Source organism: Seriola aureovittata, chromosome 19, assembly GCF_021018895.1.
Source record: "Seriola aureovittata isolate HTS-2021-v1 ecotype China chromosome 19, ASM2101889v1, whole genome shotgun sequence".
NCBI lineage: Eukaryota > Metazoa > Chordata > Actinopteri > Carangiformes > Carangidae > Seriola > Seriola aureovittata.
The window spans coordinates 23,008,714-23,021,019 of NC_079382.1; the positions used below are offsets into that span (position 1 = coordinate 23,008,714).

The window sequence follows — 12,306 nt, forward strand, 5'->3', positions numbered from 1 at the left end:
AGAAAAAATATAGTATAAATAGTACAGTAATTTGTCTTTACAAAAATGGGAAATAAATGTAATTGATTATTATTGGCATAATGATTAAAATTGAAGTTTGGCTGATCATTTCTGTAATTTTACAGACTTTTGTTCACAATTTTAAAAAACAGAAAATTACTGTTAGAAAACTTTTACTGTAAAATTAGGATTTTTTTTTTTTACAGTGTACATCAGTCTGCACGTTAGATAAACTCTGTTTATCCAAAATTGTAAAAGCAATGAAAGATGTGATTTAACCCTTAAAAGATACTTGTTTAACTTTATTATTGATGAAGTATTTATAATGGATACAGTAAAGAGTGTTTCCAATCAGAATTGAGGACCAAAATAATTTTACTAACAGTGTTTAAAAGTAATATTTTTCTAGTTCTTTTAGTTTTATGTCATCATGTATTCACAGGTGAAGATAAAAAGGCTATATTTAAAAAAAAAAAAAAAAAAATTTAAATTAAAAACGTTTTCCTTTGTAAGGAGTTGGAGTAAATCAGATTTAAGAACATCTTTAAATCCTAATGAAAACGGTAGAGGGCGCAGTTCCCTCCGATGTTGTACTTCCGGGTGAAAAACACACCTCTTCCGGTCTGGGAAGCAACCGACGCACGCGACACAAACAAACCGGGCGGTTTGTTTTCTGAATCTTAACGGTTAGAAACGGGGCTCGGATGTGCCGTTAGCCGCTGGCCGGTCCTGTGTGGGCGGAGGAGCGGCGGTGAAGGATGGTAAAGTGCGTCGTCTCCGGGTGTCCGAACCGGAAGGTGGACGTTAACCGGGGAGTCCTCAACCGACCCGCGAAGAGGTTCTTCAGCTTCCCCAAAGACCCGGCTCGGGTGAAAGTAGGTGTCTGTTTAAAGGTCCCTTGCACTTCCGGTTGTTAGCTCTTAGCCAAATACATCGGTGCTAACAGCCCAGTCGCTGTAAAAGTAGCTGTTTATTTGTGAAAAATCAAACATTAAATGTTAAAAGTTTTCACTTACACGAACATCTCAGTGGCGACGCGGGCTACAACTTGAGCTCCTGGTTTAGCCCATATTTTACCAAAGAGTTGAGTTTGTTATTGGCAGCTCCTGTTTTCTATATACCGTTAAATGTACAGAAAACTTAGATAAACAAATAAATAAGTTTGATATTGAAGTAAACTTAAAAATGTGATGTGGATTCTCGGGCGAGTTGTAGAGTGACGAGGAGCGTTGGTTTCTAAGCGGGTTTATGGACGTTAACCCGCGACTGACATCGGAGATGATATTATCCTGAGAAATAGCAAATCACGCTGAACCTAAAAATATCTGCATCACGCCTGTGTTCAGATTTGATAGAGCTGTGAGTCCGATTTTGGCAGACACCTGTCCCTCCCCCTCCCGCCTCCTTTTAAAACTTAAAAACCGGTGGGAAAACAATTGATGCAAATTTGAGGTATGGCTCAAAATTCAGGAGATGGTAGAAAAATAGTCTGTGACATCAGGTGTGATTTGTCAGACCGACATAGATCTATTAAAATCCAGTGTAAAAGAACTCAACAGACCATCAGTAACACCTGTGATTCCATCCAGGTGTGGCTGGCAGCGCTGAGGGAGACGAACAAGCAGGACCCGACAGAGCAGCAGCTGATCTGTGAGGACCACTTCCTGCCTGAAGACATCTCGTCCGTTGGGGTCAGCACCGATGCCATTCCCCTCATGCCCCCGTGCCTAGACGGGCACCTCGGCACCATCAGCCTCTGGGGGGCCGAGGCGTCCGAGGAAGAGGATCAGTGGGCCGACCGCGGCGGTGATGGCGATGATGATGAAGGTGGAGGCGATGAGCTCCTTGCTGTGAAGCCTCCTGCAGTGGATCCACTACAGCAGGTCAGATACAGAGTCTGCGGATACTGACGTCATGACTGGGATTATTTTGGTCCACAGATTAAGAAACAGCAAAACTGAAGCTGTGAATTCAGATTCAAATCACATTTCTTTGTCCTTGTCTTTGTCTTGGCTTGGACTGATGAAAATCTCGGTTTGCTGTTTATTATAAATGGACAAAATTAATTCCACACAGTGTTACTGTGTATGGAGTCATAGAGGTGCCAAAAAATAATAAATCTATAAAAGAATAAGAAAATAAACATGGGAATAAAAGCAGAAATACATAAATGAATAAATAAGTAAAAAAAAAAGTGGAAATATAAAGACAAATAAAAAATAAAAAGCACCTTTCCCTTATTGTTTTTACTATTCCCCTATTGCTTTAAGGGCAACATACATATATATGTTTCTTTACATTTCCACATTATTTATTTACTTATTTATTCCTGTTTATATTTCCACATTTCTGTGACTCCATAACATCGCACCATGTCACACTCAGCTGACAAAGTGTTTCAGATAAAGGCTATAAGAAAACTTAACGTTGGTGGTTTGTTGTGGCCATGTTTTCTGATTCAGCTGTAACACGGGATAAAGAAAGAATCTATGGAAATTATTCCGTGTTGCAAACAGTAAAATTAACATAAAATGTCATTCGCTGTTGATTTATCAAAATATCCGAAACCAATAAACTTCAGCAACTCCAAAAGTTGATGTTCAAATGTTACAGTGACATTGTAGCATTGCTGTAAACATGAGAGTCGATTGACAAACAATTAATCATCAGCTATTTTGATAATTGATGAATCAATCAAGCCAAAATGCCAAACTTCTTTTTTGTTCCAGAGCAGCTTTAACTTACAGTTTCCTCTTTCTGACTCCAGGACTCAGGTGCCCAGAAAACTCCAGGGTCTAAGACGACAAGGTAAAAAAGATCTGTTTCTCGTTTCCTTCTCGAGTGTTGGCTTTAATCCCTGCACCCAGTCTTTATTGGTTAAATTACATTTCTCTTCGTTTTATTCATCTATTTCCCTGCAGTAATTCCCATTTGGGAGCCAGTCCTGTGGCGTGTAGTGTATTTCCATGTTTGACAGGAAGAAGATATTGAAGTTAAAGTTTATTTTCTTGTGTCTTTCTTTACAGTAAGAGTCTGCATCAGAGGAAAAAGACGGTCCAGACCAGGAGGGCCAAACAGGGTGCGTGCTGCGTTCACTGTAACAACTTTAGCTGTTTTGTTCCTGTTTATAAAAGCGCACAGATAAAAACAAAGAGACGGCGTCCTGTCTTCCATCTGTAACTGAGTGTCTTTATGTCTTTATCAGACTGGTCCCTGGGGATCCTGACGCAGCACTTCCTGCAGCTGCTGCTGGCGGCGCCGGACGGCCTGCTGGACCTCCGGCAGGTGATGACCAAGCTGAATATCTGCAGGCAGCGAGTCTACGACGTCACCAACATCCTGTGCGGCATCAACGTCATCAAGAAGCCGGCGCCCAGCAGGGTCAAGTGGATGTGAGTCAATAGAAGATGAAAGTCTTCAGTTTGTTTTATTGTTCTCTTGAATATTTTATGAATTTCTTTAGTTCGGCCTCAGTCCCTAATGTCTGACGTTAAAACCAGTTAAAACCAGTTCAACTGCTAATGACTTTTTACCTCAGATTCTGACTCATGCTGAGGATTTGAAGCTGGTAGATATTTGTGAATAAAAACAGAATCAGATAAAAACACTTATTATTATTTACAACATCATTTGTTTTTAACATGAACACGTATATTATCCTGTACCATTAGTCGTCAATGATTCATAAAAACCACAATGATATAATAATATATTTAAGCTAAAATGATCAATATCTGCCACACCCATGTAACTGTCAGGCTCTTTCACATTCTTTGTTTTCCAAGTTCGACCACCAGTGATTCATTTTATTTCTCATCTTCCATTGGTTTCAGTTTATTTCTATGGAAATCTGCTTACAATACAAAATACACTGTAACATACACGGCTAAGAACATCACCAGTGAATGGAGTTATATTACTTTCTCCTTGTTGTCTGAGCGTTGAACCGTGACCCTGCTCTCTCTCCGTCCTCTCAGAGGAAGTTGTCCAATCAGCAGCTTCCTGTGGAAGAACCAGGAGAACCTGCGGAGGGAGGTGGAGAACATGAAGCTGGTGGAGGACACGCTGGACACCCTGATCAGGAGCTGCACCCTGCAGCTGTTGGCGCTGACCCAAGACCAGCAGAACTCTGAATATCCTTCCACAGCAGCATTAATCCATCCTGTGGCTGATCCTGGATCTGCTACTGGAACCTGATGCTCTGAAGCCCAGAGCTGGTTGGTGCACCTCAGTTGTGGGACAGTTGAAAAAAATAGTTCCAACAGAAGTGTGTTGTAAACCAGGAGTTGTTTTTTTAATTAGGGAGTGAATCAATCAGTTGTTGTAAGTTTTCGTTAACGTCTCCTGTACGATGGCCTACGTGACCCACCAGGACGTCAGCCGCCTCGCAGCCTTGCAGGAGCAGACGGTGATCGTGGTCAAAGCTCCAGAGGAAACTAAGCTGGAGATTCTTGCACCCAAACAGGTACAGAACCAGAACCAGAGACCAGGACCAGGGTAGATCTGGTCTGTTATCTGAGTGGATGATCTGCAGTGACGCAGTTAATGTGCAGTAAAAGCAGGATCAGCTGACTCTGTGTGTGTGTGTGTGTGTGTGTGTGTGTGTGTGTGTGTGTGTGTGTGTGTGTGTGTGTGTGTGTGTGTGTGTGTGTGTGTGTGTGTGTGTGTGTGTGTGTGTGCGTGCGCGCGCGCAGGACAGCATCCGGGTCCATATGAAGGGGGGGGTGGGTCCCATTGCGGTGCTGACCTGTGAAGTTGCGACTGGAGAGAAGAGCGACTCTTTTGTAACTCTGGAGGAAAGCCGGATTACGACCGCGGAGCTGCACACTGGTAAAACACACACACACACACACACACACACACACACACACACATACACACACATACACACACACAGTGTTTGGATTTAAATAAAAATTTCTTTAGCTGCAGCCATGAGGGTGATTGATGTTTCTTGAAGAGATGCATCCTGGGAGACACAGCTCCCCACCAAAGTTTTTATTTATATATTTTCTAACCCTGTTGTTCATCTTTTGTTCTGATAAATGAACCAGGACAGTTTCCTACTGAGACTCAAGTTCATTTTCCATGGGAAAAATGAAGAGGACTTTTATTTGTATTTATAAAATGTGTTTAAATAGTGTGAAAATATCTTGATTAGCTGAAAATGTTTTTATTAAAACAAGAGAATTTTCATATCAACAACAAACCTGGCAGCAACACAACATTGTGTTTAACAGATTTAATATAAAAACTGTTGAAGAGGACGGAGGGAGTGAGACAGAGTTAGAACTCGTTGGTGACACCTGGTGGACAAACTGAAGTCCTGTAGAAACATTGTGTGTATCAAACACATGTATGGTGTTTCTGCTTTGACTTGTGTTCTCACGCTGGCACCAACACATCAGTGAATCATATTGTTCCTGCTGATGGATGTGTTGCTGTAGTTTGACTTGTGTTGTTTTGTTTTGTGTTTGTAGGGTCCTCGAGTCCACAGAGCGCCACCAACTGACCTCCAGCTGACCTCCAGCTGACCTCCAACTGACCTCCAGCTGACCTCCAACTGACCTCCAGCTGACCTCCAGGAAGCCCAGCGTTCAGCCAAACCTGGAAGAGTTACAGAAACATTTTGTCTCCAGGTCTCAGAGGAACTGAAGTTTCCCTGCTGGTGAAACAGAGACTTGAACTGACTGAGCTCATGTGTGAGTCTGGAAACAGCATTGAGCTGAAACACATTTAATCTGATCAGGGACCAAACAAACACGTTCCAACATGAGGAGCAGTTTTTAAGGAGCAGTTTGTTTGTATCATAATCATGTACTTTACATTTACTGTATTATATTATACTTTTGTATTTTATGATTTATTGTTTCTTTATGTTTTGAATAAAAAATATTTTCATCTTGGTTTAAAATTTCAAACTGACCCTCCAGTTTGTACTTTTGCTTTAACTGAGTCCTGGCCTCTGACCTTTGACCTGCTGTCAGGCAGACACAAAGATAGGAGCAAAGAGGAAACAACTTCAGAAGAATAAAAGTCTCAAGAAACAGGGAAAAAATAATTAATTCAGCCATAAATTATAAGAAAAACTGACAAAATATCAACACAATACAATATATTTAAAGTGAATGGGTGAAATCAAAGGTCTCAGTTTGAACTGTGGGACTATTTTTTAATGACAGTTACTAAAACACCCAACATCCAATTCAACACCTTTCTCACTGTTCTGTTTAAGTAGTTGGCAACACGATACAGTAGTAACATTGAAGGAGTGAAAGTTGATCAGTGGGAGTTTATTTCTGGTCTCAGGTGTTTCACAGCGCAGGATTAAAAAAATGGTCTGATGCCTTTACAGCAGCACCACCCAGTGGACACACTGCGTCATGACAAACTGCAGAGCCACAGTTTCAAGGCAGCATTCAGAGCTTAATGCACAACACAGAACAGAGGGTTAACAGGAAATGATACCTGATTGTCTCTTGGTGTGTGTCAGTGCTCAGGTACTGGTTCCCATGGGTGACACCACAACCTCCAAACTTAAAGCTGAACCCTGTTCCCAAATCCTCCCACAGTCTCTCCTCCATCAAACTGTCAGAACAGCAGCTCTGTGGAGGAACCACCTCGTTGATGAGAGAGGTCAAAGGGTCAGAGGAGAATGGGCAGACTGGTTGGAGCTGAGAAAAAGGCTATGGTCACTCAGATAACCACTCTTTACTCTTTTAAGAGTGGTGAACAGAAAAGCTTCAGAGCTTACCACATGTATAACCTTGAGGTGGATGGACTACTACAGCAGAAGACCACGTCAGGGTCCACTTCCTGTCAGTGAGAATGAGAATCTGAGGCTGCAGTGCTGCTACTACCTTGTCACGGAAGTCATATAGACACCCATGACTATCGTAGTATAGTAAGGCATGAAAACATCATAGTATAACATGTCATGAATAACTTAATAGTATAATATGTCATAAAATCATGCAGTCTTCTGGCTCTGCCATGGCCTCCAGGATTGTTTTGTCCATTGTGTGTTGCTTCTGCTCCGTTTCCCTTCAGGTCCTGGTAGGTGGAGTTGGCGTTGATGCAACGGGGGTCCAAACCAGAATGAATTTAAGTCCATCCATCCCCATTGTCTCTCACTCACTCAATCACTGGATCTCCCCCTTACACCACATTGTTTCTTTTGTTTGTTTTGCTTTGGTTGTACTTTTAATTTGTATCATTTAACACAACAGTTTCACACATTCACTCACCAACATTACTGACCAACTGACTAGCCATTTCATACGTTTGATTGATATGTTTGGCTTTCTTTTATGTAAATAAACATGATTGATTCTTTCTCTAAAGTGTGTGTAATTCCTACTTTCAGTTGAAGGCTAAGAGTGAGTTTGTGACAAATAGTATGGTAAGTCATAAAAACTTCATAATATAGTCAAACAAAAAATCATACAATCATAAGACATGAAAATAAAAAAAAGTCATAGTATGTTAATGAATAAAAATGTCAAAAAAGTAATCAAATAATAAGGCATAAAATGTCATAATGAGACAAAAATGTAGAAAACATTATAGTATAATAAGGCCAAAAAATTAATATAAAAACAATAGTATATTGAGGTATAAAAACGTCATAGTATAATAAGGCATAAAATGTCATAGTATAATAAGGCAAAAAAAAGTCATAGTATAGTAAGGAAAAAAAAAAAAAGTCATAGTATAGTAAGGCAAAGAAAAAAAGAAAAGAAAAGGTCATAGTATAGTAAGGCAAAAAAAAAAAAAGAAAAGGTCATAGTATAGTAAGGCAAAAAAAAAAGAAAAAAAAAGTCATAGTATAGTAAGGCAAAGAAAAAAAAAAGTCAGTATAGTAAGGCAAAGAAAAAAAGAAAAAAAAGTCATAGTATAGTAAGGCAAAAAAAAAAAAGGCATAGTATAGTAAAGTAAAAAAATCATAAAAAAACGTCATAGTATAGTCAGTAATAAAGTGTTAAAGTATAGTATGTGATAAAAATCTCAGAAAAAATGTCATAGTATAGTAAGGCAAAAAAAAAAAGTCAATATAGTAAGGCAAAAAAAATGGTCATAGTATAGTAAGGCATAAAATGTCAGTATAATAAGGCATAAAACGTCATAGTATAGTAAGGCAAAAAAAAAAAGTCATAGTATAGTAAGGCAAAAAAAAAAAAGTCATAGTATAGTAAGGCAAAAAAAAAAAAAAAAGGTCATAGTATAGTAATCCAAAAAAGTGATAAAGTGTTAAAGTATAGTATGTGATAAAAATGTCAGAAAAAAAGTCATAGTATAGTAAGGCAAAAAAAAAAAGTCATAGTATAGTAAGGCAAAAAAGAAAAGTCATAGTATAGTATAGTAAGGCAAAAAAAAAGGTCATAGTATAGTAAGGCAAAAAAAAAAGTCATAGTATAGTAAAGTAAAAAAAATCATCAAAAAACGTTGTAGTATTGTCAGTAATAAAGTGTTAAAGTATAGTATGTGATAAAAATGTCAGAAAAAATGTCATAGTATAGTAAGTCAAAAAAAAAGTCATAGTATAGTAAGGCAAAAAAAAAAGTCAATATAGTAAGGCAAAAAAAAAGGTCATAGTATAGTAAGGCAAAAAAAAAGTCATAGTATAGTAAGGCAAAAAAAAAAGGTCATAGTATAGTAAGGCAAAAAAAAAAGTCAATATAGTAAGGCAAGAAAAAAAAAAGTCATAGTATAGTAAGGCAAAGAAAAAAATTCATAGTATAGTAAGACAAAGAAAAAAAGAAAAAAAAAGTCATAGTATAGTAAGGCATAAAAATGTCAAAAAAGTAATCAAATAATAAGGCATAAAATGTCATAATGAGACAAAAATGTAGAAAACATTATAGTATAATAAGGCCAAAAAATTAATATAAAAACAATAGTATATTGAGGTATAAAAACGTCATAGTATAATAAGGCATAAAATGTCATAGTATAATAAGGCAAAAAAAGTCATAGTATAGTAAGGAAAAAAAAAAGTCATAGTATAGTAAGGCAAAGAAAAAAAGAAAAGAAAAGGTCATAGTATAGTAAGGCAAAAAAAAAAAGAAAAGAAAAGGTCATAGTATAGTAAGGCAAAAAAAAAAGAAAAGTCATAGTATAGTAAGGCAAAGAAAAAAAGAAAAAAAAAGTCATAGTATAGTAAGGCAAAGAAAAAAAAAAGTCAGTATAGTAAGGCAAAGAAAAAAAGAAAAAAAAGTCATAGTATAATAAGGCCAAAAAAAAAGGTCATACTATAGTAAGGCAAAAAAAAAAAAGTCATAGTATAGTAAAGTAAAAAAATCATAAAAAAACGTCATAGTATAGTCAGTAATAAAGTGTTAAAGTATAGTATGTGATAAAAATCTCAGAAAAAATGTCATAGTATAGTAAGGCAAAAAAAAAAAGTCAATATAGTAAGGCAAAAAAAATGGTCATAGTATAGTAAGGCAAAAAAAAAAAGTCATAGTATAGTAAGGCAAAAAAAAAAAAAAGTCATAGTATAGAAAGGCAAAAAAAAAAGTCATAGTATAGTAAGGCAAAGAAAAAAAAAGTCATAGTATAGTAAGGCAAAGAAAAAAATTCATAGTATAGTAAGACAAAGAAAAAAAGAAAAAAAAAGTCATAGTATAGTAAGGCATAAAATGTCAGTATAATAAGGTATAAAACGTCATAGTATAGAAAGGCAAAAAAATAAAAAAGGTCATAGTATAGTAATCCAAAAAAGTAATAAAGTGTTAAAGTATAGTATGTGATAAAAATGTCAGAAAAAAAGTCATAGTATAGTAAGGCAAAAAAAAAAAATCATAGTATAGTAAGGCAAAAAAAAAAAAGTCATAGTATAGTAAGGCAAAAAAAAAAAATCATACTATAGTAAGGCAAGAAAAAAAAAAGTCATAGTATAGTAAAGTAAAAAAATCATAAAAAAACGTCATAGTATAGTCAGTAATAAAGTGTTAAAGTATAGTATGTGATAAAAATGTCAGAAAAAATGTCATAGTATAGTAAGGCAAAAAAAAAGTCATAGTATAGTAAGGCAAAAAAAAAAGTCAATATAGTAAGGTAAAAAAATGGTCATAGTATAGTAAGGCAAAAAAAAAGTCATAGTATAGTAAGGCAAAAAAAAAAAAGTCATAGTATAGTAAGGCAAAAAAAAAAAATCAATATAGTAAGGCAAGAAAAAAAAAGTCATAGTATAGTAAGGCAAAAAAAAAGTCATAGTATAGTAAGGCAAAAAAATAAAAGTCATAGTATAGTAAGGCAAAAAAAAAAAAGTCATAGTATAGTAAAGCAAAGAAAAAAAAAGTCATAGTATAGTAAGGCAAAGAAAAAAATTCATAGTATAGTAAGACAAAGAAAAAAAGTCAATATAGTAAGGCAAAAAAAAAGGTCATATTATAATAAGGCATAAAACGTCAAAAAAAATGTCATAGTATGATAAGGCATAAAACGTCATAGTATAGTAAGGCATGAAATGTCAAAAAAACGTCATAGTATGATAAGGCATAAAAGGGTCATAGTATAGTAAAGCAAAAAAAAAAAAAGGTCATAATATAGTAAGGTGAAGAAGAAAAGAAAAAAAAAGTCATAGTATAGTAAGGCATGAAATGTCAAAAAAAACATCATAGTATAATAAGGCATAAAACGTCAAAAAAACATCACAGTATAATAAGGCATGAAATGTAAAAAAAACGTCATAGTATAATAAGGCATAAAATGTCATAAAATGTCATAGTATAATAAGGCAAAAAAAGTCATAGTATAGTAAGGAAAAAAAAAAGTCATAGTATAGTAAGGCAAAGAAAAAAAGAAAAGAAAAGGTCATAGTATAGTAAGGCAAAAAAAAAAGAAAAGAAAAGGTCATAGTATAGTAAGGCAAAGAAAAAAAGAAAAAAAAAGTCATAGTATAGTAAGGCAAAGAAAAAAAGAAAAAAAAAGTCATAGTATAGTAAGGCAAAGAAAAAAAAAAGTCAGTATAGTAAGGCAAAGAAAAAAAGAAAAAAAAGTCATAGTATAATAAGGCCAAAAAAAAAGTCATAGTATAGTAAGGCAAAAAGAAAAAAAGTCATAGTATAGTAAAGCAAAGAAAAAAAAAGTCATAGTATAGTAAGGCAAAGAAAAAAATTCATAGTATAGTAAGACAAAGAAAAAAAGTCAATATAGTAAGGCAAAAAAAAAGGTCATATTATAATAAGGCATAAAACGTCAAAAAAATGTCATAGTATAATAAGGCATAAAACGTCATAGTATAGTAAGGCATGAAATGTCAAAAAAACGTCATAGTATGATAAGGCATAAAAGGTCATAGTATAGTAAAGCAAAAAAAAAAAAAGGTCATAATATAGTAAGGTGAAGAAGAAAAGAAAAAAAAAGTCATAGTATAGTAAGGCATGAAATGTCAAAAAAAACATCATAGTATAATAAGGCATAAAACGTCATAGTATAGTAAGGCATAAAACGTCAAAAAAACATCACAGTATAATAAGGCATGAAATGTAAAAAAAACGTCATAGTATAATAAGGCATAAAATGTCAAAAAATGTCATAGTATAATAAGGCATAAAACGTCAAAAAAATTTCATAGTATGATAAGGCATAAAAGGTCATAGTATAGTAAGGCATGAAATGTCAAAAAAAAATCATAGTATAATAAGGTATAAAACGTCATAGTATAGTAAGGCATAAAACGTCAAAAAAACGTCACAGTATAATAAGGCATAAAACGTCAAAAAAATGTCATAGTATTATAGGGCATAAAAGGTCATAGTATAGTAAGGCATGAAATGTCAAAAAAAACATCATAGTATAATAAGGTATAAAACGTCATAGTATAGTAAGGCATAAAACGTCAAAAAAACGTCACAGTATAATAAGGCATGAAATGTCAAAAAAAACGTCATAGTATAGTAAGGCATGAAATGTCAAAAAAACGTCATAGTATAATAAGGCATAAAATGTCAAAAAAATTTCATAGTATGATAAGGCATAAAAGGGTCATAGTATAGTAAAGCAAAAAAAAAAAAAAGATCATAGTATAGTAAGGTGAAGAAGAAAAGAAAAAAAAGTCATAGTATAGTAAGGCAAAGAAAAAAAAAAGTCATAGTATAGTAAAGTAAAAAAATCATAAAAAAATGTCATAGTATATTCAGTAATAAAGTGTTAAAGTATAGTATGTGATAAAAATGTCAGAAAAAATGTCATAGTATAGTATGGGAAAAAAAAAGTCATAGTATAGTAAGGCAAAAAAAAAAAAAGAAAAGCCATAGTATAGTAAGGCAAAGAAAAAAAAAAAAAAAGTCATAGTATAGT

General features: G+C 34.7%; 1 protein-coding gene across 2 annotated transcripts; it reads left to right on the forward strand.

Moving 5' to 3' along the window:
• Window positions 1–599: 599 nt before the first annotated feature.
• e2f6 (E2F transcription factor 6) lies at window positions 600–7,336 on the forward strand. 2 transcript variants are annotated; one of them, XR_008830401.1, is made up of 9 exons: window positions 600–875; window positions 1,590–1,883; window positions 2,768–2,808; window positions 3,027–3,079; window positions 3,206–3,392; window positions 3,978–4,133; window positions 4,351–4,465; window positions 4,700–4,830; window positions 5,481–7,336. XR_008830401.1 is itself a non-coding variant. In XM_056404535.1 (9 exons), exons 1-9 carry the CDS (start codon window positions 759–761, stop codon window positions 5,510–5,512), a joined length of 1,131 nt encoding a protein of 376 aa, XP_056260510.1. In that variant the 5' UTR covers window positions 605–758; the 3' UTR covers window positions 5,513–7,336. The 2 variants fall into 2 exon arrangements, 1 of the variants encoding a protein (XP_056260510.1); XM_056404535.1 differs by having other exon boundaries at window positions 605–875; window positions 4,695–4,830.
• The last annotated feature ends 4,970 nt before the right edge of the window (window positions 7,337–12,306 follow it).